This window comes from Melopsittacus undulatus, chromosome 1 (genome assembly GCF_012275295.1).
Source record: "Melopsittacus undulatus isolate bMelUnd1 chromosome 1, bMelUnd1.mat.Z, whole genome shotgun sequence".
Taxonomy (NCBI): domain Eukaryota; kingdom Metazoa; phylum Chordata; class Aves; order Psittaciformes; family Psittaculidae; genus Melopsittacus; species Melopsittacus undulatus.
Window position 1 is genome coordinate 104,140,284 of NC_047527.1, and position 27,698 is coordinate 104,167,981.

The 27,698-nt window shown below is 41.0% G+C and overlaps 1 protein-coding gene across 1 annotated transcript in view; it reads right to left on the minus strand.

Annotated features, from left to right (window-relative positions):
• Positions 1-27,698, minus strand: part of KMT2C (lysine methyltransferase 2C) — a 192,100-nt gene that overhangs the window by 5,379 nt on the left and 159,023 nt on the right. Inside the window, exons 35-52 of the mRNA XM_031049774.2 lie at positions 25,605-27,485; positions 24,262-24,587; positions 21,606-23,428; positions 20,201-20,312; positions 19,209-19,287; positions 19,018-19,081; positions 16,872-17,104; positions 12,179-13,879; positions 10,412-10,624; positions 8,365-8,506; positions 7,508-7,655; positions 6,481-6,659; positions 6,208-6,362; positions 5,776-6,025; positions 5,066-5,205; positions 3,988-4,092; positions 1,210-2,329; positions 135-271 (exon numbers count right to left, since the gene is read on the minus strand). Coding sequence (XP_030905634.2) covers positions 135-271; positions 1,210-2,329; positions 3,988-4,092; positions 5,066-5,205; positions 5,776-6,025; positions 6,208-6,362; positions 6,481-6,659; positions 7,508-7,655; positions 8,365-8,506; positions 10,412-10,624; positions 12,179-13,879; positions 16,872-17,104; positions 19,018-19,081; positions 19,209-19,287; positions 20,201-20,312; positions 21,606-23,428; positions 24,262-24,587; positions 25,605-27,485 — 8,808 coding nt within the window. The remainder of the gene's footprint in view (positions 1-134; positions 272-1,209; positions 2,330-3,987; positions 4,093-5,065; positions 5,206-5,775; positions 6,026-6,207; positions 6,363-6,480; positions 6,660-7,507; positions 7,656-8,364; positions 8,507-10,411; positions 10,625-12,178; positions 13,880-16,871; positions 17,105-19,017; positions 19,082-19,208; positions 19,288-20,200; positions 20,313-21,605; positions 23,429-24,261; positions 24,588-25,604; positions 27,486-27,698) is intronic.

Sequence of the window (27,698 nt, forward strand, 5' to 3'; positions counted from 1 at the left end):
AAGAAGAAAAATCCTAGTTATATGTTAGTTGTGTGTAACCAATTAGTTACCACATGCTTCTTCCTGTTCCCCTTCTGGCATGTATATCCAGCAATTGGGGTGTTCCAGCAAGAACTGGGATGGTGAAGACTCACCGATTCAGCAATCCTGGCCACGGCAGAGACTGTCAAACCAAAGAGGTCTTCACCCTTCAAATAGCCAGGAAACAGCTGGAGCATTTCAGATTCTTTTCTAACAGAAGCAACAGGCTCCAGGATTTTATCCCACACACCTACACAACCATATGGGAAAGAGGTACAGTGATCAATAAAGTAATGGTACTGGTTTGAAACTGAATGCCTTAGGATACCGGGACCCAGAAACCAACACCAACAAAGCAATTTGTTGCTGGTTGTGTACACACACAGGCTGGTGTTTAAAAGAGACAATCATCTGGTGAGTTGATATTTTTTCCCTGAACAACTCCTGAACAAGCACCACACTGCTACTGCACACTTGATTATCAGGAATGAAGCTTTTCGTATTTGCAGCATGGAAACTTTCAGTCCTCTGACAAGAATCATGCGGACAGATTCTCCTGAGGAAACCTGCACAATGTACACTTCCTGAAAATGAACTATCTATTCTATTTCCATTGGCTGATCCTTGTCAGCTCACAGCTGTGGGTGGGCAATTCCCCCAGCAGCGGTGTGACCCGACAGAGGGAAGCTGAGTGTATCAGCACACACAGCATGAAGGGGTTAAGTAAGACCAGAGCACTACAGGCCATTTGCTGTGTCTCTCCACCTGCCCACACGTTTACGATCCCCCAGGCCAGAGACAACATTACCTGCCCTGAGAACAGCATGGTCAAGTGAACTATTGTCTTCCTGCTTCCTAACTAATTGAGTTTGTATTTAAACAAAGTCACTTGCCATGAAAGGAAACCGATGCTGACATTCCTACTATTTTACTATTAATTTACTTTTAAGTACTTGGTCTTTGGTCTCCTCTGTGAACTTGTAACAAGTCTGTATTTTCAGCTTATACAATTTCTTCAGAGGTATCTTGAGTCTTCAGAGCACGCTATTCAAAATGAGCCCTGGAAACTCACTTTAAGCATTACGCTGTGCCTGCAACATGAATTTGTAACATCATACCACAAGCATCAGGAGTAACAACACCAACAGCGAACTCCCCAAAGTAGTGATCTTAGCTCACAATATTTACCTTTTGGTGTCGTGTCAGTAAGGACCAGATCTTCGTGGCCTTGCTCCACAACCTTGATGACAAATAATGGGAGCCCGTCCTTCTCCTCAATGGAGCAGAGATAGCGACAGCGTCTGTTGGCGTATCTCATGCTCCAGTACAACCGGCTGGCCTCGTAACCCACGGGGAAGAGTGCTTTGGAGGAGTGGAAGGCCTGCATCTGCTGTGGCAGCAGCTGACCGACGGCATGGAAAATGAGGCTTCCCACACGGAAAGTGTGGTCACGCTCTCCTCGCTGAACGATGCTGGCGATCTGCCGCACTTCATCTCGCTGAACATAGACCCTCCTGAAGACTGCAAAGTAACTAAGCTCTTGCTCATGAGTTCCCTTTGGTTTGTGCATGGGGCAAAGCATGGTCTTGTCTTTAAAAAACATGCATTGTGCTTTAATGGCACAGGTAAAGTGATAAATATTGGTGCACCTTAACCTGTGACAACCGCTGGTGGCACCCATTTTGTGACAAAACATGCATTTCATTTGCAGGCCTCTTCGCAGTGCGAGTTCCACGTTTATTAAGGCACCAGCTTGTGTCTCATAGACTTCTGTAGACCAAAGAGCACAGTTCAAATGGACCCAAAGGTCTAAATCCAGGTTAAGAAGCCTTGCTGGTCCATCAGTTAACCCATCACCTTCCTCGTGACAGAAGCAACATTTCCTGTAGTCTTTAGGCACGGGATCTGGTTTAAGGGTTGTGCCCAGTTTTTTAAGAAATTCATCTATTTCTTCTTCACAAGGAGGTTTGAACGATCCTTTAGGAATCACAATCTGAATGCTCCATTTTTTCCATTTCATGCCTTTCCACTTCTTACTGGGAGGCCGACAGTCATCAAGACTGCTGTGTATTGCTTTTAACCTAGGTTTTAGTTTCACTGTTACCTTAAGCTCGTCTGGTTTTGCCTCTACCTTGGCTGCTTCAAATGCAGGGGGGAACATGATGGGAGGTGATGATGGCGGAGAAACTTTTTCCTGCAGCTGAGGCAGACAGTGGACATCCAAAGCGGAGATGTTGTTGCTGTACTGATGGAATGCTTTAGGCGGCCTCTCTTTCATTGGTGACTGTGGCAAAGAGGGAACTGATTCCTGCTGAATCAACAGAAAACTCTTAAGATACAAATCTCAAAAGAGTGACCCATTAGATATAGCCTGAAAACACTGTCAGGTCAGTATGGAAGAGTCTATTAAGAATGCCTAAGATCCCAATGCAGCAACAGGGAAGGATGGAAATTACCCTGACCTGCATTATCACAGCTTGTGCCAGGATACGGAGCGCAAGAGTTCTCCCAGTCAGCCTAGAATGTAGTGCCCCTCAATAAATACGGGGAAGCACAAATAATCCTTTGTTCAGGTTATGAATGAAAAACTACTCGCCCTAAAGGAGCTAACTGACAGAGTTAGCTCTTAGGTGTTCTTAGAAAGTTTTGTGACAACACAAAGTAACTTTACAATATGGGTCACAGAATTAAGTTAAGGAGTAAGAATCCTGTTATTTGGTAGAAGGGGAAGATTTGGAATTAATGACATGTATTTTTCCTGGTAACAAGTAAGGAGGAAATTCCTGCAAGGCTCTAGACTAGATTTACCTTGAGGACTTTTACTATTCACTCACAAAAAGCAGGAATTACACCTGCAGAGATTTGCTAAAAACCAAACCAGAACATAAAAGGAGAGGAAGCAAGAACAAAGGAAGTTTCCATTTAGAAGTTCCTAATGTGGTTTGTATGATTAATCCTGAAAGTAAATGAGAGCATCAAGAGTCTGAAGATGGCATTTAATTAACTTACTGACGTACGTGCTGATGCACTTGTACAGAAATACTTGTACAGTATTTACCCTGCTTAAATACTAGAGAAAATGAGGTACATGGGACACTACAAGGATGTGGATGTAACACACATTTATCTTCTCTCCCAGGTATGGGTTATTTTTAATTTCTTCTGAAAAAAAGCAGGGTGCATTTGAAGTGAGGCAGCAAATTCTACAGTAAACACAGGGCTATGAGAAAGCATTAACTAGGTAATGTCTGAAGCACAAGGCCTGTCCTGTCCACTGGTTCAGGGAGGAGAAAAAGGTAAATTTGAACCTCGCAGGGTCTGTAGGTAGCAAACTACAGCGTACTGTTCCAGCCAACCTGAGAAAATTCCATGGCCTAACTCCACTTTCAGTTGAACAAATGTCATAAAATGTCTGTCCAGTAATCAGAACCTCTTTTTCCTCTTCACTGTCTGTCAGCAGGTTCTTTACTACTATTTTGGTACTTAATGATTTAAAATGACAGCTATGCCCAAATAAAGTGATGAACAGGATTATGTTTTTCCAGTTACACTTAACAAATAAAAGTATTTTTTGCAAACCTGCAGCTCAGTTGTTATTTGCACAGTTATATATTTATTTACCATAAAAGCCAAACCAAACTGCAGAATTACAGCCCTTAAAGATGTATCCATGGTTTTGCATAATGACCAGAGAACTTAAATGTCTACTTTTCTGAAACTGAATTTTCAAAGCCACTAAGGACAGCACAAGGTGGCTGCTGTTCTGCCCTGCAACTCTGTCACAATGGAAGTTATGCAAATATGAATTGTACTTCATGCTGCTTGTTCAGAATCTCAGTGTCTAAGCATAGAGCAATTAACTTATAAACCTGTAGAATGAAGTGCAAACTTCCCCCTTGCCCCCTTTCTGTTCTTCAAAAACTAGCTGTAGTGATTTCTGCTCACTAGAAAGCATCTGATACTCACTTTGTTCTCCGAGCTTTTTGCTTGCACAGCTGCTGAATAAAGAACAAAGCAGTTGTTGCTACAGAATACAATGTCCTTCATTTTATCAGAGCCTTCTTGGGAATCCTGGGAATCAAACACAGAAGATTCTCAGAAGTGCATTTTAATACCATTCTTCACATATTAAGTGGAATGAAACAAGTCTTCCAATCTGGCTAGAAACTCTTTATCTGTAGAACATTTGTGAAATAATGAGCGATACTGTGATATAAACACTTGATTATTTGACAGATCTAACGTTACCACCACCTACAACCTTGTTCTTCAGCATTTCTTGCCATTAACAGAAATTTAAGCAGCAAAATAAAGCATTCTATACTGTGCACCCATCTGCTCCATAGGCACACTTGCAAAGTAAAATCCATTTCTTTTGTCTTTAGATGGTGAAAGAACATGTCGTTTAAGCCTAATCAAAGACAGATCACACTGTTTTATCTGCTGATCCATCTGCAAAACATTACTGGGAATTCAGTGCTTCTCTGACTACATGAACCCATTACTTTTGTACATAAATTTTGACTATGTACCTTAGTTGCATAATTATCTCAGCCTCATTGAAGCAGCAATGATTGTTCCTGAATGAATGACAGTTCCCAATGTGAATACAAGAAACTGAGACCGAGACCTGATTCCTGCTCACAAAGGGTACAAGTATTCTTGCTGTTTGAATACTTCCTGACACAGCAATATGGCACTGCCTGACAAATAAGCTCTTCTGAACTAAGTTCCCTGAAGTGGCCATGGAAGAAGGTTAGTAGCAGAATTTAGGAAACTGCCATGATTATTATAAAATAACTGCCACGGGACTTATTTTATGAAATTTACTGAAATTCTTTTTATGTAAGTAACAACTTTGGTGCCATTTCTTATCTGTACTACAAACATACTTGAAATGTCCCACCCTGAATGAGGACACACACAGAAGGGAGACTACAAAAAAACCTGGAAGTGGTACCAGTCAGCATAACAAGCAGTAGTCTTTGTTGCCTTTGTTTGCTCATTCACCATTACGTGCAAGAAACTACTTCCCCTGCAATACCTGTTTAAGGAAGGGCAGGTCTTTGAAGGACTTCCGCACACCACTGCCAAGAACCACAACTTTGCAGTGAGAGCACCATCGAGGTCTCAGTGCTGAGCCTTCTGCAATATTCTGACTGTGATCCTTATAGCCAGCTATACCTACAAAACAGGTAAGGTCTGTTAGAAGTTGTATCAGATTAAACCTGATATATGAGAGGTCACATTATGCTTCAATGGTCTAGAGGATCAACATACTCCTGGACAGGGCAAACTTTAACCTACATCCTGACGGGGAAATTATTTAAATTAGACCAAAACCAAGTGCGTGAACAAGAAGGCAAAAATACGTTCTTGCGTAAGAAATGAGTAACTAAACCAACATAGAAATACATGCCTTAACAACTACATCAAGTTTTCTAGCAAAGGAACAATCTTTCTGAGTGATGGATTTAAAATCAGACTGGATGAAAACCCCAACTAATAGTGTTGGGAGCTACTGGAAGAAATACCTCAATGACAGTGATGTAGAAAACAGTGGAAATTAGAGATGGATTAGACCTATAGAGTTATGGTTAACATCAGGAGCAGGTTCACATGTACTGATCACGTAAGAACAGAAAAATATTATTCAGAATAAAAATCAATTATTCAATGCTAGAGCATGCATTTATGTGGCTGAAATGCATTCAATACTGACTCAGTTAAAATGTTGGTATCAAAAACACTCACCATTGCTGTTTGCAGGAAAGGGAACATTAGGTTGCTTCAGTCCGTAAGACCCTACAATCCTGGCAGGTCCCATGGCTCCTGCCTGAGGACCCTGTAATAAGCTTTGCCTGTACTCCATGGATGGGTTCACTCTGTGACTGCTGGCGGTTGCCATGGAGGATGGGACATCTGGAGCGTTACTAACTTCGTAACTGTTGGGAATTCTGACATGGAGCAGGTTGGAGAATGCTGCTACAACGCTGCTGATGTTCTAGAAACAGTAATAAAAACACACCTTTGTTTTCATCAGACAGTAATATAAATTATTGGAAGACTGCAACAGCTGCTTTATTGTACTATGCTATAACCCCCCCTTCAAGGTTTGCTATATATATAAAGTATCTTAACTACTGTTGGTACTTTACATATGTAATTAAAGCTTATTTCTTTTACCTCAGCAGCTGTGGGATGCAAAGTAATTGCTACAGATATAAGGCCAGATTTAGGACCATTCTGGGATGGTCCAAGTTGAGATGCAAAAAAACCAGAACCAGGTAATGCTCCAGAACCGGGTTCTGATTTTATATAGTTCCTTTTGGCTTCTGAGCCTGAAAAGAAAACAAAATACACCAGGTTAATCCTACACACGTGTGAATGCAAACAAAAAAACCTAACAAAAAAAAAACCCAAACAAACCTAGTTTTAACTGCTCTGCCGCACTCTCACCTTTTCCAGTACTGCTAGGCAGGATGGGAATGATGGGAGATGGTACAGGTTCTGGGTTCTCCTCCTTTACAACCGACAAGTCTGGATACCTACTAATTTCCATTCCCACCACACTTTCAGGAGAGGAAGAAGGAACAAAGCTGTCAGGAGTATCCCTGTCCTCACAGTGATCTTGAACCCTGGAACAAAACCCCAGAAAGCTGTTTTGGAAATGGACAAAAAACCTTTGGTAAGCCAAAACATAAATCATGACCAGGAGCTGTAATGAACTTGTTTCTTCCTACTAGTCATGAAATGCAATTATGTGGAAGGCCACTGCTTCTGGGTATATGAGACTCCATTGCACATAGTGGTTTCTTGGGAAAAATACATAAAGGAAAACAAAGGCACTAATAAAGCTCAGGCTCCATCACAGGACTGTCTTCTCCCCATGGCTCCATTTACCTGTGTAAAATATTAGTATTTAATATTTAAACTTTCTGCTTTAGACATATTCACTGATCCACCTCCCCTCACCCATGCACAGACTCCAAAGACACCCAACTTTCAGTTAGTCAAGTGAAAGGGAAGCAAAAGGAAAGATCTTTGTAGGGAGACTCATGTTCTAGTGAGCATTTCTCACGTGGTAACAGAAATTGAGTAGAACTGGGGAGTTTTCAGGCTGTCTCTTGCACAATTCCGCTGCCTGGTACAGCAGTCATGTACTATCGTTGTTCAACAGTACCATGCTTCTCCAGAAAAATAACAGTTTGTAGTTTTCTTCCACTTTCAAGACAGCAATGTAATGAATTCTCAACAACTTAACAGAATCTAGAGTTTAGCAATGGCATAAGTCACTTATTTTAGTATGCTGTTTTCCACATGTGGAATGCTAAGAGTTAACCAGGAAAAATTGTTCCATAAATGTTCTCTGCACTGCCTGTGCACAATGGATTTTGTTTCTTTACACAGTCTCAGTCTCACCTCCTACTAAAAGATCACAGAATCTCCTTCAACTGTGTGTTTGAAGATGTCAAGGAAAACCTACCTTAATTCCTCCTGATTGTTGTGAGGTGGTGTTGGAAGTGAAGCAGGAACATCCACAGTTTTAGGGCCCTGAGCCATTGCTCTTGCTAATAAATCATCTTGTGGTCTGAAAGGCAACTGGAACTGCTTTGGTCCCAGAGCTTTGGTAACTAAAAACAGAAGTGCACAACACAATGAGACATCCGTACAGCTCTTCCATTGACATACCTTCTCTGTGTTGGTGGCCTGATACAACCAAGTTATTACAGCAGATGGTAACACCACTTTCATCCATTCGTAGTTCCAAAATTTTTAACTGTTCATGATCAATCTCCATATTTACAAAAACTGAAAATTTTGAGCAGAAAGAGTGTGCCTCCTGCCACTGTGAGAGGATGTTTGGTTTAATTCAGAAAACAATCAACAACTTTTTAATAACAAAGGAAAACAGTCCCTATGAAGAGGCAGCATAAGGTTTCATTTACTAGAAAGCACTTTTAATTGACCAAATTACAAGCATCAGAGAATATGTACTGACTACATACAAAGCCTGCTGACGATACATTTTGGTAACCTGCTTTTGAGCTCACTCAGCTAACCTGTTAGTCATTTCTACTGGACATAAAAAATTATTTTGAGGTTTTCTTTTCCACTTCCTAAGAGTGCTTCTAGCTCTCAACCTGTTTTCAAAAGGCAAGAGGGAAAAGGCTATCATCTGACATTACACTGGTGTAAAATAAAACTGGATGATAACAACTGCGATCTTGTAAAGTTTAGGCATAATGGTTTACAGCAACTGACAAGCATCCCAGCTACCTATTTTGCAATTGGCTACAAACTCGACTCATTTATTATGGAAACAATATGCATTAGCCTTACCATCATGACCTCCTAACATACCAGCCTTGCCAGCAAGTTCCTCAGTGGTTGCGAAGCCGTTTACCAACTTCTGGCATGCCACGGGAGGTGGTGTGGGAGGGAGAGAGGCTGGGGGTGTCGGGGGATTGCTCAGATTGTTCTGCTGCATGAGATGAAAGGACTGTAAATCAGCCGTGGAACACCAGGTGAAAACTTGCCTTGTTCTACTACTAGATAAGGTAACCCACTCACCTGGGTTTTTACACCCAGAGGCAGAACTGATAAGCAGTGATAGTTAATTCTCAAGTAGGTGACTAAATACATTAAAGTATCTACTATAAAAGACACAATGCTTTGCTTTTCATTGATAATACCAATCTTTTCATTGATAGTATCAATGATATTATCAGATAGTTTACACAAGGAGTATACATTACTGAAAAAAAGATATAGCTACAATACTTACAGAAAAGCACAAAGAACATTTTTTTTAGGAATGGTTTGGAAGCCCCAATACATTCCTGCAGTTTAAACAAAGATTTGAATTTAAGATTGAAAGAGCTATTCTGCAGTGACTCTCCATCACCATAAACAAGTCAGCTTACCCCATTTTTACTAAAAGGGAAGCTACCTCACATTTAGCACAGGATGAGCTTTCACTGAAGCAGCTACCATGAAGCAGATACTCTGCAAGCTCACACTCCAGGCTACCTCTCACTATGGGCTTAACTGCCCATATTTTGAACAAAAATTAAATGAGAACTCCACTATGTGTTCTTGCTATAGTCATGCCTAGAAATCCTACTTGGACCACAGCGACTATTTCCACTGGGTCACATTCTGAGCTTACATGCCATGTAATGCTGGAGTAAACACACCACCGTTTTTTAGTAAGTTATGGAAATTTTCATATTAGGGAAGGCAAGCAGCAAATTTGATTTTGCCTGTTCACCATCTTGCTGCTCTCCCAGTACTGCCCCTCTGATCTTAAGAGACTGAGTTTTAAATTCAGTGGATTTTTAGCTCATCAACAAACAGTCTATTTTGTTCACAGTTCTCAGGTTCTTAGTTAGGGCTTAGTGGACAAATGAGAGAAGTCTATTTCCCATTTAATTGACATTAAGGAATGCTTTAATGCTTTCAATGACTTTGCAAAGTACTGAGAATTCAGCCTTTTCTGCTCCATAAAGCTGTAATTACGATTTTCACTATTTAGCATCCATTTGTAACAGAAATACTTGTAGTTTTTAATTAGTTTACAACACAGTTTCCAGAACTGATTTCCATTTTCAGGGAGTAAAACAGTGGCGACTGTTTCATCACAGCACCATCTAACTAGTCTAGCAACAGAAAATCATTTTCTTCTGGTTGCATAAAAGGCAGGAACTCCAACTGACTAGTACTAATTTTTATTACTTGGAACTTCTTCTCCCACAGAGAGCACACAATGGAAATCCAGATTAAAACCATACCTTGTAAATGAGCTGGGAGTAGTAATCTGAAGCCCCATCAAGAGTAGCACTACCAAAGCTTCCAACAAGTCGATTTCCACCGTTTAGCTGGCCACTGCCATAAGGAAGAAAGTGGGCAAAGCTCACTCCAATTATTGGTTCCACCAAAGGCAGAAGAGAAAGCTGCTATATTAAAAGAAAAAGAAGTTAGAAATCAATGTAACTACTACAGAGCAGCACTGCACATATCCAAACATCAGTAGAGTGGTTTCTAACTTTAAAAAGTAATTGGAATTTACCCACTATCAGAAAACAGTGTCAAACACAGGCCTCTCTGTTAAGGTGGCCAATCAGAGCCACAGCTCCAACTCCTGTCAGTTCAGCCACAGAGGTTGCCAGAGCTGACAGGATCCCCATGGCTTTGAGACTACCAAATGTCTGTTGTGTCAGTAGATCTTCCAAATTGAAATAAACCCCAAATTTTTAATTTCCTAGTTTCATTGAAGTCTTCAGTTTCTCCACCCTGTACTCAAAATTAAACCTAATGATCAGCTTCACATCATGAGCGCACTCTTTCAAGTGTCCTCTTTTGCGTGACCCAGCATCTGTATGCCTACCTGTTTTAACTGGATGAATGTATCAGTGTTGGGGTAAATAGCTTGCTTTTCTTCTTCCTCTTTTTTTCTTTTCTTGGAACGAGGAGCTGCCTTCTCTCCTGTCCTCTGAGTTCGCTTATTTCTCTGTTTCTTGGTTTCAGGTCCTACATCTGTTCTCTGAAGCTGGCTGTTACTACACCCAAATGCACTTTGCATCTGGTTTCCTGCAGTTTGCTGGTATAAAGAAAGAAAGTGAAGCAGAATTTTTGACATTTTAATATACATTTGGTTCAAATTTACTGCACAACAGTCTAGAAGAACACAGACAGTGTAATAAATCTCACTGATAAGAAACTGTATTTTACGGTTTGTTTACTTTGCTGTCTCACTGGCAACTCTAACTGCTGTACTGTCCCTACACACAGAATTACGAATTATCATTAACACCACTGACATCTGAAAATACCATCAAAACCTCACGGACAAGAAACATTTTCTTTTGAACACCCCTAAAATGAAGTTAAATGTGCACGCAACCCTAGAGATTTTCACAATGGCGTAATAAAATGCAGACCAGTTACAGGAAAAAAGCATGCAAGTTAATATACTACAAAGGCATTTTGAGGTTAGAAACAAAACCAGTATTATGAAATGCTTCTGGATTGTACCATTTCTTAAACAATTTCAGTGTGAATTTGCAAAGCCATTCTTCACGTGCGAGGATAGCTGTGTAGAAGCAATCGGATTGGGATGTGGCAATGCAACAGTGGCAAGCTAAAAGGAAGTCCAATTTCTTCTATCAATTATTATTTTAAACAGCTCTACACAACCTCTACCACAAATACTCTCACCACTATTCCTGTCATGTATGCTTTAACCATGGATCTTTAACACCTTACCCAAGTTACCTTTGATTTTATAGGTATTAATTCATTTTCAAGGATATGTTTATAGATTAGGCAGTCATAAAACTGAGTAGAGACTGAAGATTACAATAAAACAACCAACAAATCTGGATGCATCCTACCTCCACAGAAAAGTTTTCTTTAGGCCTGTTTTTAAGAACTTTGTAAACTATTAAATCATATAATGGTATTAATATAAAGAGTTAATGCTCTTCTCCATTAATGCAAAATCAATTAAAAATATTCTCTAACACAGAAATCCAGCCATTTTAGAAGATTTAACAATTTCACACTTTTGATAAAAAAACCAAGAGCATGGTCTCTACTAAAATTAGAGACAGTATGTGATTTTCACAGGGAAAACCAGAGCTTGGAATGGGCTCATTCGCCAAACACTCCAAATGGTGCGGATGAAGGGGTGTGAAGCCCAGCCCCGTGCCTCTATGAAGGTGCACAGGTCACCCTGTACATGGCTAAGGTGGAGTCATAGAAGCACGCAAGACACAGACATCAATATACTGCTCAGAAACATCCTAGTAGGTAATAGAGTAGTATTGTAAAATCTTCCCATAATCTTGGTGAATATGAAGAAGTGACATTGTTTAAGAGGATTATCTATAGAAAAACTGGTGTTTTTTTCATTTTAATACTTTCTGATGTATTGATCTACAAAGTCATGTTACAATGTGTTCTTTTTGCAATACAGATAATTTACTCATGGAGAAAAGGCAGGAAGGGAGGCAAAAAATTCCTGAAAGCTGTTTATTCCACTTTTGTGCAGGTAGGTTATCTCCCCACCTCTTCACAAATGCCTGCAGTAAAGGCACAAACTAGCCTTTGACTGTTAATGACCACTGTATAACAAAACCAGTAACAGGCTCACCATTCCTTCAGCTGGATTCGGCTTCTCAGTTAGCTTCTTATCCCCAGAAGCCTCCTCTTCTGTTCGGCCACTGCTCTCTGACTTCTGATTTAGAAGAGATGAGGACTTCTTATTTTTAAGCAGATGCTTCAGCAATTCATTCCCTGACTCCCCTTTTGCTGCTGGAATGCTGGCTGCTTGTGCTGGGCTCTGAGCTGAAGAGGCAGGCTGTGATGTGACCTTATCTTCTTCCACCTTAATACTGCTTGGATTTTCAGGTTTAGGCTCAGCTTGACCCGAGCACTGGTCAGTTTCTGCCTTTTCTAGTTTAACCTCTTGCATGTTGGTAGGTGTATCTGTTTTAGCCTTTTCAGTCTCTGTATTTACACTCGGCTGTTTCTGTGGCAGACTGCTGCTGGGGAGCTTACATTCCAGCTCTGGAGAGGCCTGACTCTCTCCGGCATTTGATGTTGATGGGCCCGTTAACTCCACTGACTCTTGTTCATCTTGGTGATGGGAAAGTTCATTGGGGGTGTTCACTGTGGGGGTGGAGGTAGAATCAGAAATGGTTGGAGTTGATGGTGCAGTTATATCTGAATGTGGAGTTGACGGGGCTTTTATTGACTCAGTATCATCATCCTTTTTCTTTTTTCGTGTCCTTTTCTTCTTTCCTTTCTCTTCAGGGATTATGTCAGAATACAGCTGTATGAGAGACTGACTTGATCCAGAGAAGTTTGTTGCCTGGGGCACGCTAGTGTCCGAACCACATGGGGCACCACTACTGTGTACTGTAGATGAAGGTACAGCAGAAGCAAATGGAGGCCTGACTTGGTTCTGCGTAAAGGTAGCCCCAGGGAGATTCCCATGAGTTTGTTTTACATTATGGAAATTAGGGGCTCCACCTGGAACAGCAGATGCGTCAGGTCCAAAGGCTGTAGATCCCACTGGCCTTCGCTCACTGCTTTGCATGAAATTTGTGGCAGGAGGCGAGGTCACGGAACCTTGCTGCAGAATTTGCCCCATTTGCTGCTGTTGATGCTGTGGAGATTGCTGAAGAGGTCGTGGCGTTTGTATGAAATCACAAGGTAGATCAGAATTAAAGAAAGGTATCTGAGATAAGGATGTTTTGTTATTTAATTCAGACCCTATCATACTGTGCTGTTCTAGTTCCATGCGCTGCTGTAAAGCCCTCTGTCGATCTACCTCCTGCATAAGCTGAATGCGCTGCCGCTCCTGTTGCTCCCGTAAACGCTCCTTCCTTTCCCTTTCCTGAAAGCTTTCGCTAAAAGGGTTATTGTCTTCAAATTCCACCCTTGGTGGTGGCCCTGACTGTGCAGTTGCATTTGGACCAGGCACAGGAGCTGGTGTACCAGGAGTAATTGGCAATGGTGTCATTGGAGGCTGCATCCTTGCTGGGTTCATCGGCATGTGACTTGCAGGGGCATTTGCAGACTGCCACCCAGATAAATTTGGCATTCTGTTTGGGGTGGATTGCCCAGGGATTACCACTGTATGTTGCTGATGCTGGAGCTGTTGTGCCACCATGGGGAAGTTCTGCTGATTCATTGCTGGTGATGTTCCTCCTGGAACCATTGGTGGCTGAGCCTGAACGCCTGGCATTATAGCATGGGGTGCCATCCCACACTGCTGCTGCTGCTGCTGTTGTTGCTTGATTCGATATTCCTCAATCAGTTCCGCATGCTCTTTCTGCTGCTTTCGAATCTGAAAATTAAAAAGCCATAATTCATCTCTGACATGTATTGACTGTAAGTAGCATAAAACATGTAACTCACCATTACAATTTCAGCAATGAACCTCGGGCAAAAATAGCATTTCAACACACTCTAATTTTCTCTCCCTTTTTTACGGCTAAATAGCCATTGTTTCATTACAAATACCATCCCATCCCAAAAGTTTAGAGAAAACAACAGTCCCTCCAAGTTCTAATTACAAAGCAAGACTACACTGGGCAAGAGAATATACAAAACTAAATCAAAAGTAATCCTTGTCCTGTAGATCTTATCCATGCACAGGGTAAAAGTTGGGAACAGACATGAGGAAGGAGACAGTGAAATGCATGATCTTCACAGGTCAGCAAAAGATTTCAAAAGATGTCATGGAAAAGGAAAGGTTGACAAGAAAACTGTGAGGTAGATCCCCATTTATTCACAGACAGATCCTCAAAAATCACACAACAGATGAAAATTTTCAGTATTAAAATAAGAATAAACTCAACTTGGATATTAAACATTAAACCTTGCTTTTGATTTCTCAAGCAGGCAGGAGAAGCCAAGGGAAGTATACGACAGTGTCAACCGGACAAGAAAGAGCATTTCAGAAACACAGCAAGTACTTGACTACACTGTCCTCTAAACAAACAAAAGGACTGGTAATCCACTGATACATGCATTATGGAAAATGTCTCTTTTGCTTCTATTCATTAGATTATGACTTCCACAACTTCCATTTGCTGTTTGTACTGGTAGAAAAAGTCTGTAACAGAATTAAAAATGTTTGATAGCACTCTCCTTTATATGGGGCAAAGGACAAGCCAGAAAGCTCAGAGATATCAGAGGACACACTCCAGAATGGAGAATAGATACAGCCAAAAAAGTACTGTGTACTATACACATAGTAATCTCAGGTCCTAGATAATTTGAGCTCTGGCCTGGCTCTGACTCCACCAGATAAACAGTGCTACTGCATAAAGCCACTAACTGGATGGATCTGCACTGCACTGAACAGTGCTCCAGTACGCCTATAGAATGAGGCATCCAAACCACTACACGCTTCTAGGGTCTGCAGTGGCAGATCAGCCATATGACTGTACTTGGAACTATTTGGGATCTCAAAGGACCAGCACTGACTACACCCAGCTGGACCTGAGCCGACTTGCGCATATCAACTTGGTATTTTAACAGTCCAGAGGAGAACAAGGCAGAGTGTATTAGCACAGGCACAGTGCCACACCAAAGCAGTTAAGATACCCTGGTACCAGAGACAATATGGTAGTGCCTGCACAGCTCTATGCCTGGGCTAGTAACCCTGTCAGACATAAGCTTATGCTGCACAACATCAGCTCCAGTTTCTCTGCGCCTGTGTCCAGGACAGCAGTTCACAGGGATTTGAGAGCTCTTTTCCCTATATATAAATATGGAGACTTTGCCCTTTTCAGAAACTTACAGAAGCTTGATTACAGAAAAATTACCTGATCTGATCTGAAAGAGTGGTGAACTACTTCAAACAGGAGGTCCTTAAAAATATACTTCAATAAAACTTTGAGTTCCTACTAGGTATGCAACAAAGTGCTGTTTACAATGTGGATGACTGGTCTAAATCAGTGGCTGAAGGGGAGTGGAGGGTATTTGCTAGCAGTATATGAAACTTCAATTTAAAACTGAAAAATAAAAGTACCTTAATCATGGGGCACTAAATGAATCTGCCAGCAATGTCGTGGTTAGCAGCTGTTACTTCAGCTCCATGTAAGACCAGACTGACATATATATGAAAAAAACTGGTTAAAGTGATTTATTCCTTTTTTTTTTTGCATTTATTCTACTTGTGATTTATTGTGGAAGGGAAAAAAAAAGGAAGAAATGATGTAGACATGATTTATTTGCTCCATCCCTCTTCTACACAGATGAAAAGATGAGCCAAGTAATATTCTACACCCTTTGTCTTGAAGCAACACAGGAGAAAGAACTTGAGAGGCAGGTATCACTTAGGACTTTATTCCAAGCAGCTTGCTGCCATTTTTTTCCCTCATATTAATAATTCTAAGTATTTTCATGTTCAGGAGGTCTATCCAATTCTGACAAACATGACAGATAATTTATAAACAATGTATTGAGGCACACAGCATTCAGTACAGTTGGCCAAAGCATACATTTATCAAAGCTATAACAAGTTTAGCTTCAGTGACACTATAATCACAATTACAAGATATAGTAAGTGAAATTCTAACTGAATACAAAGGAAGAAAAACAAACCCCAGTGGAAGTGCTTACACATTGGAACAGGGGCCCAGAGAGGCTGGGAAATCTCTACCCTGGGAGACTTGACTGACAAGGTTCTGGCTGAGCAACCTGATTTAACCATGAATCTAGTTCTGCTTTGGTCAGGAGACTAGATGACCCCCAGATAACCTTTTGACCTGTATTATTCCATGATATAATAACAGATAACACACACTGATGATCAGCATCTAGGAACTAGACAGATCATAAAACTAGACTAAAACTAAAGATACTATGAAAAGAGATTTCCAAACAGTAACATTTAACTGGAATATAACCAAGAGGTTCTGATTATGTATGGAGACCTGAGAAAGACTTGAGTTAATGAGGTTCATTCAAGCCTGAAACCAAGCCCCGCATGCTAAGACTTCTCTTTGAATCTTTCATTTATGCTTTTCATCATGCCATGAACACTGTTACAAATCATTTTGCCAAGCAATGTTCCCTCTTCCCAAAGTGTGGAGACAGCTTCTTGTCATGATGCTTGCCACAGCATATTCTCCTACAGTTCCAATGTCACACCAACAATCCAGAGTAATGCTGTTACACACATGAAACATGATAGGGAGTGGCTCCCTTTAAATAAGCTCCACTGTATTTAAACATTTCATCTTGTTTTTAAGAAGACTTAAAGGAAAGAGTCCTACCAGTAGGACAGCTGAATATTAAGGTAATCAGTTTGGATTCCAGATGCTTACCTGTTCTAGCTGTTTCTGGACCATACTTTGCTGCTCAGTAACATGTTTAAGCTGTTCTGCATCTTCTTCTGGGAACTCACGGCCAGCTTTCTTGGCTGTACGCTGCTTTGCTGAGAGTGCTTTTTTTGACTTTCTGTGTGCTCCAATTTGCTCCTCAAGGTACTTCTGTTGCATTTGAAGGAGTTGTTGTGTTTCTTGCAGCCATTCCTCATACTGCTTTCTTTGTGAATCATCTAGAGAGAAGGAAAATTAAGTACGACATAATCGCATTCTTCTTTTTAAGAGATGAAGTTTCCCCCCTTATTTTAAGAAACCATTGGTCAAGTTCAGGCAGATTTGACAGAGGGCTTGCTATCTCAAGAGATATAAAGTTCTTAGAGTGCCATGAGGAAAGGGGACAGAGAACCAAATACCTGCATTTTTGAGAGAAAGCAATTTTAACATAGTCCCTTCATTTCAAGAGATACCAACCTGCTGTCTAGCCAGCAGATGTGTACTTGCTAGCCAGTGAGCAAATGTAGCTTTGAAAGCAGCTACAGAACCTAGTAGTATCCTACTCCCCCACAGGACAGGGGACATGGAAGACCTCCAGAAGTACTCAGGTAAAGGGAAAGAGATTAGGGAGTAAGGACACAAACTTACAGGAAACAGCCTCATTAATCCTGCTGTTTGCAGAAGATTTTCATACATAAAAAAACTATTTTTATTACTACTTCTAAGAAAAAAAAATCATAAACATTCATCAAGCATTTGTGAAATGAAAGAAAGACACTGTCTTTGTAAAAATAACTTCATGTCAGGGACTTCATCACCAGTGCCCTTTCCTATCCACAAACAAAGTACTCTCATTGAGACTGCAAATGAGACATTACTCTTTTTACAAACGAGAAATGCTCATTTGCTATGAGCAGTCCATTGCTCTCAGATGTTTTTCTCAAGGCAAAACAATCATGTTTGATAACACTTGATCTGCACTAAGCGCAGAAAGCAAAAGTGAAGGTTTGTTTGTGATATCATTTGCTTCCTGATCTCATTGTGGCAATGAGCCGGATAGCCAGAAATACCACATGATCTTCCTTGTAAAGGAAGTTTGTTTAATAAAGATACCTATATGACGGAAGGATTTCAATATAACCATGTCCTCCTTGTGCTCCAGACCCTACCACTTTCTACTTTGACATCTGTGTGGCAGTGACAACCATTGACTCTAATGGCTCAACTAAATTAATTCAGTCTTGAGGGGTGCCCATTCTTTTGATGATACATTCTCCGTAACTGATCACATAACCTAAAGGGGCAAAGGAGTGGGAAGGACAGAGAGTAACTGCAGAGGGGAGCAACAGGAAAGTGTAAATGAAAGTACTGAAATATTAACAAGTTCCAGGTAAGAGTAACTACTACAGATTTTCTCAAGTACTCAGAACCAACACCCCAACTAGAATGAGACCACTGCTGAGCACCAAGTCAAATCTCAAAGCTCATCCAGTTCCAATCCCCTGCCATGGGCAGAGATACCTTCCACTAGACCAGGCTGCTCAAAGCTCCGTCCAACCTGGCCAGCAGTCAGTTAGAATTGGGTAAATGCATGCCTCTGGTAAGCCACGTATTATCATAAAACACTGAAGTATGTGTTAAGAAGGAGAAAACACACTGTTTTAAGAGCCACATAAGAAGAGATTAATACAGACGATAATGCTAAAGTTCCTTATTGTATACTCAGTGCTGGTATTCCATTTTCTAGAAAAGGTAAAGGTGTTTACTTGAAACACTTCTTCACACATGGTCTTCCTCTCCCAACATATACTCAGATTAAATTCTGCTAAGAAATCTTTCTCATCATAGAGACTAGGATTTACAACTGATCTAGGGCAATCAGAAACAAGAAAACAAAATACTAGTGCTGTATACTTTTGCTTTTAAAAACTGTGGTTCCCAACTAGTCTTGCTTAACTAATACCTGGAAAGCTTTTATTGGTATTTGTTAAAATGACAATGATGCTGCACAAAACTTCTTGCTTCTGAAATACAAAAAAACCCCCATCAATATAAACTGCAGTTCTCACTGAGTTCAGAATATTACAACACAGCCCAAGACCACTCTAGAATCTAACATCAACATACAGTCAATTATAAAATCTGTACTTACTGACAAAACCAGGACCAAAATTGGGAGGATTAGGTCTAGACATTTGAGGTGTCAAACTTCCATCCTAGAAATTTCAGTAAAACATACAAACAAGGATATTAAATCATGATTCAATTAAAAAAAAAACAAAACAACAAACTAGTTGTTATTATTAAACACTTGTGTTTAAACCCCATATCAATTTGCATTACCTGTGTAACTGCCTGCTGCATATGATTCTGGCCTTCACTGGTCTGTGCCCCTGGAACTGGTTGACCCATGAAGGGAAACCTATAGGTAGATAAGCAGAATATGAAATTACAACTTTTAAAACTGGAGGGTTAGGGAAGATACCTCTTCTATTACACTGCACATACACAAAGCATCCAAATATTTTAGAGGTATTTGCTTGAACTTCTGTACCAAACTTTTTCAGTATTTGGACAATATTAATTCTCATTTTATGCTAGAATACTTTGCCCTTTGTTGAAACTATAACATTTTACACTTTTCAGACGAGTGAAGTAAACATGATGCACTGTGCTGAAAGAGTGAAGATGCACACACACAAAAATCTCTGTTATTTATATTTTAATACATTATGGTATTACCAAAAAAAAAAAACCAAACAATTTAATGGTTTAGATATCATGGTCACCAACACAGCCATAGTCTCATAGAGTGGTTAGAATTGGAAAGGACCTGAAAGATCATCTAGTTCCAGTCCCCCGCCACGGGCAGGGACACCTTCCACTAGACCAGGTTGCTCAAAGCCCCATCCAACCTGGCCAACAGTCAATTAAAGCTGGGTAAATGTACACTTCTGGTAAGCCACATATTATCATAAGAAATGGTTAAGAAGAAGAAAGCACACTGTTTTAAGGGCCACATAAAAAGTGCAGATCTTTCTGGCTCATAGACCCCCCACCTAAGGTAAAGGCAATCACAGTGAAGTCTGCACAGTTCACAGCTCCTTTTGTCCTCAAGCACAGATCTGAGGCATTTTAATACTCTTTACAGTTTCTACTGCTAGACTTTTTTCATTCCTAGGAGATAATTTTGTATAAGCAATGACTATGAAGTATATGACAAAAAGATGTTTTCCACTTCAAAATGTTTTCATTTCCTGCACACAGTTTCCCCTAGCTCTATCATTTCCTTTTATATTTTGTAGCCCTGAAGAATGGTACAATGTGTTGCCTACCTGTTCATAACCATTGGTGGCATGCCCATGTTACTCTGCGCCATGACTTTATTGATCCCCTTAAGAGCTACCATTTTTGCTTTCATTATGGGATCAGTAATTGCATCGAAGTCTATAAAAGAAAAACAGTAAAAGTGAATTACATAGCTGAACATTACAAGTCATTAACTAGAACTGACTTGTTTAGATCTAGTTCATGAATAAGTCATCAGTAAAACAACATAATTGCATTACTGTTTCACATTACTTGTCCTCTCCACTTTGAAATTCATGGTTAGTATGCAGCTTCATATACCCTCTAAGGAAAGCTACTCCAACAGCAACAGTCCTTGTTTTCAGCCAAAACATAAAAAGAAAAGCAGGTTAGTCTGAGAAGGGCTCTAGATGAAATGTGGCCTGTGACCCGACAGATTAATAAATTCTATTTATAGGTTTAAGAATCAGGAACAAGAGTTGTTTCTGTTGGTGAAACTGACACACCACCACTAATCTACTAAGAAAAGGGTTTAGTGCCTCTGTAAGTACCCTAGCACTACAGGCAAAAAGGTACACACAGCATCTGAAAAGCCCGTAAGCATACTTTTTTGCCGTCTCTCCCATTGGATGCCTCACAGAGATCAGTTTAAATGGGAACACAAAATGGCTTAGGTTGGGAGGGACCTGTGAAGGTCATCTTAGCCTCCTGGGGTGGACACATAACTGCAGATATGGAACTGTGACTTAGGGGATAGGTTAAATTTGTCTTTTGAACCAACAGCCTTTATGGCCAGTACAGTTACTGCTAACACCTTGCTCAATATTTCATGTTTCATTAAAAACTATTAAATGGTAGTGACAGTCCTGATCTGAGTGCTCAAACTGCTAAGTTACATTAACCAGGAAATGACTTAAATGGTTTTAGTACATGAAGAATTATTTGTGACGTTTCTGGGCCTTGCCTAGACTGTGAGTCAGTAATACAGCTTTCAATGATCTCTTTCCTCCAGACATTCTATCCACTGCAAAAACAAAGAGTAGAACAAGAAACAGAACACTGATAGATCAAGCATCAAAATACGAACCACCGCACTTGATCATTTGTTTACAAAGCGTGTATTTACTTCATATAGCATATGAGAACCTAAAGAGAATATATGACAGGCAGTGTCAGAAGGTATGGCAGTAATGCAGAGTCACCCTGATCCTGGTAATATCAACAGGAGCCTTGCCACAGAATTCAGAATTCCACTTGCATGCTCAATTTCCATACTCCCATTGTACCTACTAGGTAGGCTGTTGTTTGCTGTGTCACCTTCAAGCTCCACATACCTACCCCCTTCTTTTAGTGCTATCTGATTAGTTAACTATTTATTGCTGCATTTTAAAAAAACTAACAAGATCCCAGACAAACAGATCACCCACATACCAATATTGGGGAAAAATGGTTCCGAACGCTGGCGAATCATAGCTTGCATCTGTCGCTGCTGTTGCTGCTCCTGTCTTTCCTGATCCAAAAGGTCCTGCAGAAGAAGTGGCTGTTCTTCTAGCAGCAGTGGCCGCTCTCGATTTTGTTGCTGAGCTAATGGTTGAGGGAGCATTATCTGTTGGGGCCCAGTTATGCCACTAGGACCAGGACGGTTTGTTACAGCCACACTCTGATTAGATGCTGGTCCTGTCCCAAAGTTATGATTAGATGATTGACCCTGAATAAATCCCGGATTTGGTGACCCTTGAGAAAAATTATGGTTCATTCGTGGAACCATGGTCAAATTTGAATTTAAAGTGTTTTCCAAGATCTGTCCACCAGGTGTCATTAGCGTTTGGGGAATACCTGATGCATGATTCATTTGTGCTGTTGGCAAAGATTGAGATGGAGACCCTAGAGTCCTTGCTTCAGCATTATCTGAGCTCTCATTAGATAGCAAACTTGAGAGGACTGGTGTGGACCCAGAAATACTGCAGGAACTTACTGCTCCTTGAACAGTTGGAAGTGCAGATCCCTGAGCATCTGGACTAGGCACAGTTGTTTCCTGACTAGAAACAGTAGCAGTTTTATCAGGGAATTCTGGGTTAGCAGGCTGTGCAGGAGCCTTTTCTCCATCCTTTAACTCCACTTCAGCAGGTTGTTGAGTACTTGTGGATTCAGCATTTCCCTCACTTTTTTCATTTTCATTCTTCTTTTCCTCCTGAGTGTTTGGGGAAAGTACTTCTGTTTTAACTTCATTTTCTGCAGCAGATTTTTTCTGTGGAGACTGGGTCTCAGGAGGGGAAACAGTTTTATCACCTTGTTCTTTCTGTTTTGGTTCTTCTGTCTTGCCCTGGATATCTAGTTTGTCATCAATGGGGACACTAAGATCTAGTTCTTCATTAAACATTCCTTTCTTATCCCCCACATCAAGGTCTGGGTCTGTGTATGCAATTATATCAAATTCCCCAGACCTCAGAAGATCATCAAGGTGAGGATCATTGGTTTCCAAATTGTCTAAAGTGTCCAGTTCATCTCCTTTCCCATCCTCTGTGTCTAGATTCAAATTTTCCAGATCTTCATCATCTAAATCCTTGACTTCAACCCCATCAAGGTCTTTCACATCCAAATCTTTTACAGCAGGATCATCAGGATCAAGCTTTTCTTCTAGTCCATCACTTGGCTGGTTGGGTATCTGTAAATTTGCAGATTCATCACTTGGTGCAGCTGTAGGCAAAGATGGACCTGGGAATGCATCAGCAACCGGTGGATGACTTACAGAACGCATTACAAGTGCAGGTGAGTTGTCAGGATTGATTTGATCCTGCTGCGATTGTGACATATGCTCCAAACTTGTAGACATCTGCAACTGGTTAGGTATACCTTGAGAATTATGTCTCAGGGGTTCTGCCTGTCTGGGACCTGGAAACTCCTGCCTGGGTATAAACCCTGCGTGTCGTTGATGTTGTGCTGCTGCATCCATAACATTTGCAGCAGAAGGATTAAAAGGCAGCCTTGGCCTCCCATCAGGAGCTCTGTGTCGTAACTCGATAAATGCCTGACCCAATATATTGTGCTGCTGAACTGGAATCCCCTGGGGAGGAAAATGCTGAGAGATCCCAGATGTATTATTTATTTGCGGATTGTTCACCGGCCGAGGCATATCAATAGACAGAGATCTTCTCAGCTGTGGTGGAACTCCAGGGCGTTGCATTGGCTGCTGAGGACCAAGGAAACGTTCTTGACCTGATGGAGGTCCATGACCACCTCCTGGAAACCCATATCTAAAATAAAGTATGAAAGATAAATAACCATTTTTTCTCAGGACTGCCTAATCTGGCATATCTAAGTAACTACTCACCAAAATGCTTTACATAATGCATTCATTAAGATATTTAAATAAATATTTTAACTAATTATGCTTACATTTAAATGAGCTTTATGACTACAATAAAGTAATTGCTTTGATTATGTTTAATAAACAACCTGTTTTCAGTTCCAATAATAATAATGGATAGAAAACTGACAGAAAAAAACTACATTAGTAAATAAACTACGTGCTAATGCAACCCAGTGTAAAAAATAATGTTATGTGGATTTAGAAATTACTGAAATAAATCCAAAATATTGAAAATAATTACTCCTGAGATGACAATGTATGCTGATACCTGTATTCATTTTCCAGCACAGGATTCAACGTAAAAATGTCACCGACATAAGCCGACATTTGATTATGCGTTCATTATAAATGAAAACAAGACTATTACATTTATTCATTATTAAGACATCACCTTTCATTTTAAAAAAAACCTGCCCCCAAACCATGGACAACAAGATCTTCCAGGTCACATAATACTTTCACAAATATTGCAGTTTCTCCATTTTTATTTCTGATTTATTCCCAATAAAAGCCACTGTTAGCATAAAGCACATACTCTAATGTTACAGACGCTTTAGGAAAACTCACTGGACATACTGCCTTCAGGAAGCTTACCAGCTACTGCAGACAGCACAGATGATTTTTCACCAAAAAAATCCACCTACCCTTTATCTAGCAATTTGTGTAAATGCAGAACTACCCTGTAATAACCTAGGTTTAAAAGCTCAAAGAGCTTACCTGAGACCATGAGGCCTCATCCCCATGGCATTCATATCACCTGGGAACTGAGGTCTGTTGAACTGCCCATCAGCAGGAAATGGGCCACGTTGGTCTTTTGGGTACACAGTGAATCTTGGCCCACCTGGAGGGACAACAGAGGACCTAATATTCCCAGGATACGGAGGAGGAGGGCGGTTAAACATTTGATTTAAGTTGTCTTGCTGCCAATGCTGAAGAGGAGCTGCATGGGTAGGAGCTGCTGCATCCTGCAAGGCTTTTTCTTGCCGAACCGCATTCTTTTTCTGCTGTTGCTGCTGCAGAATAATTTCACGTAGCTTTTGGCGCTGTTGACAAAAATACAATAATCACCGTGCTTGACATGGCAATTCATGTATTTGGAAGTGTTACGCTCCACTAGGTTAAGCCTTTTGAAGAAAGTAAATTCTTCAGTCACTACAGAGAAATATCACCTCAGAAATTAGAACAGGGAACAAACACAGCAAGATGCTGGTAATGCAAGCTAAATCTCCAGAACCAATTTTACCAATTAACATATAAGCAACTCTCTTTTCCATTTTCGACTCCAGTAACACAGGCACTTTAACCACATGAAATCTACTACATGCATCCTGAGGGAGAAAGGTGACCCGAGATTCATTGAGGAAAATTCAGCAAAAGGTTTACACCAAAGCTGCAGAATATGAACATCATATGATAATGAAAAATATGATAAATACTATCAATTTTTCCACAAAATCCACTTCCCATTGCTCCTTCTACACAAAAGACTGAGCAGCTTTCCACAAATTGAATGTAATTCTATGTCTCAGCAAGAGCTGTTGGCCAAACATTTCCTGACAAAAAGATGGACTAAATATGTCTCAAGAAGAAGAGTGACCAATGGAAAGATTCACCTCCATGTTAGCCAACTGAAAAGTTAGATGTTTAGTCTGAGATCTTTGCTGATATTCCCTTTCTCAATCAGTGGACAAGTCATGGATGATCAGTTCTGTATCTCAACTATTATAGGATAGAATTAATTGTCCTTTCAAGGTGTATTTTTTTACCTCACACTATAAAAGAGCTACTACAGACCCATTACCTACGTCTTCAGTGGCTTCAAAGACAGCCTTTACTTCCTTTTTGGATCTTGCCCAGACTACTTAACAATTACTGACGTTTCTCTATTCTCCATACTGGGATTCTATCCTGGAGGACCAAATTAACATAGTACAAGAATTAAGATAATGCTACATTATCTAGTAATGCTTAATGGCAAGAAACTTCAAGTATTAACAAAAATGGGGGAAATTCTTCTACTTATGAAATTTAATACCATCAGTATTAAACATTATTCCCACCTGTCTTAACTTCTCAGTATCTGCTTGAGACATACTCATAGTATTCTGTGTATCTGTTACTCCTGTGGTTGGTGCTGGGCCAGGGACTTGTGAAACTTTGGGAAACTGCTGTCCTTGAGAAGTCATTGGAGAATTTCCAGGTGCACTGAAGGTGCCCTCAGATCCAGGCCGTGGCTGTTCAGCAGCATCATGGGCCAGCTGGCCAGTTCCAAAAGATTCTGGCTGAGGTCTTGGAGTCATCGGTGGTTGATCATATGGGTCACGTGCTGCAGCAGCTGGACCATGGCTAAATGTATCTGTTATTGCAGGTCCTGAAGGTCTGGGAGTTTGAGAACATGGATCTGATGGCCTGACAAAAGTGCCCTGGAACCTATTCTGTGGTGTTGGCAGGAAAGGATCTCTATTTGGCATTAGTCCTGGTCTTGTCATTGCAGGTCTGTTAAAACTCTCTGGAATCCCTGGCCTTGGAGTTGCTGGTTGTTGAGAATAAGGATCATTAAGAACTGGCCTTGGTGTTCCAGGAGGCTGGGCGTATGGATCAGAATGTCTCTGATTTGCTGGAGACTGAGCAAATAAATCTGCTGGCTGAGCAGGTCTTGGTGTTGGTGGTTGCTGCATATATGGATCAACTGTGGTAGGCCGAGGAGTTCCTGGAGGTTGGGCATAAGGATCAGCAACTGGTCGAGGAGTACCTGGAGGCTGGGAGTAAGGGTCCTGAGAAGCTGGCCTTGAAATGGGCCCAGACTGAGGGAAAGAATCACTCTGTTGTCGCACTATCCGGGGTGGATGGGCAAAAGTGTCCTTTATTGCAGGATGGGGAGTAAGTGGAGGTTGGCTGTATGGATCATTAGGTTGATTATGGGAAAAGTTATCCACTGGCCTTGGTGTCAATGCTGGCCTTTCATATGGATCAACAGCAACACGCCTTGGTGTAGTTGGCATTGATGCGTAAGGATCTTGCGGGGACTGAGGTGGGCGCATAGGGGTTTTGAAAGGTCCAGGACTACCATCAACAGGAGCAGGAGTAGGAGTCAATGGCGGCCGTGCATATGGATCGGCAGGAGTTACTCTCTGTCTCTGAAACGTATCAGTCCTAGGAGCAGGCTTAGTAAATGGATCACTGCTTCCAGATGTTAAAGGAACCTTCCCTGACTGCTCTGTAACTATGGGTGATCTTGAGACACCCATTGGTTTGGAGAACTGCTCTGATGCCATGACAGGCCTGGGTGTGTCTGGTGGCTTTGCATAGGGATCACTGCTACCTGGAGATGAAGAACATGAATCCCTGACTGGGGAAGGCCTGCTTCCTGATGGTTCAGTTACCTGAATGGGCCTAGGTATGGATGACTGTGGTGCAATGGTATCTAATGGTGCAATGGTATTTCTTCTAACAAAGTTTTGGTTTATTGGTGCTGGTCTAGGTGTTCCCACCATTTTAGCATATGGATCCATTGGAGAAGGAGGTCTTGTGTTTGTGGAACCTGGAGAAAACATCTGCTGTGATGATGTCTGAGGAGTCTGAGACTGAGACAGTGAATCATGTACTGAGATTCGGGCTGGAGTAGGGGGTGGGGCTTGTGGTTTTAGGAACACATCATCTGAGGATGCCGATGCAGGAGTAGCAGGTAGCTGCTGTTTTGTAAAAACATCCTTATGGAATGTCTGTTGTGCAGGAGACATACTTCCATTGCCAGTCTGTGGTGTTAAGGGGCTCTGGATCCCACTGCTAGGTGTGTCTGAGCCAGACTGGTTCAGAAGCTGTTGTGAACCAAACTGCTGCTGCTGCTGTTGCTGCTGCTGTTGCTGTTGCTCATTTTTCACTTGCTCAAGCTTCTGTGTGGCTTCTATTTTGGCTTGCTGCTTGCTTTTTTGCCTCATTTGCTGTTGTAAAATTATGAGGAGAAAGGTTAGATTTTTAAGTCCAGGATACACAAAATCTTTCTGGTGACTGAATCTGTAATTAAAACTTCAGGATGCATCAAAGATCAATTTTAAGTAACTGTAAACTGCAAATTTAAAATGCAATGGGAGCAGAGGCTCTAGCTATTTGTAAAGTTTAATTACTCTGACATGCTCCTTGTCTGCCTGGGAAGA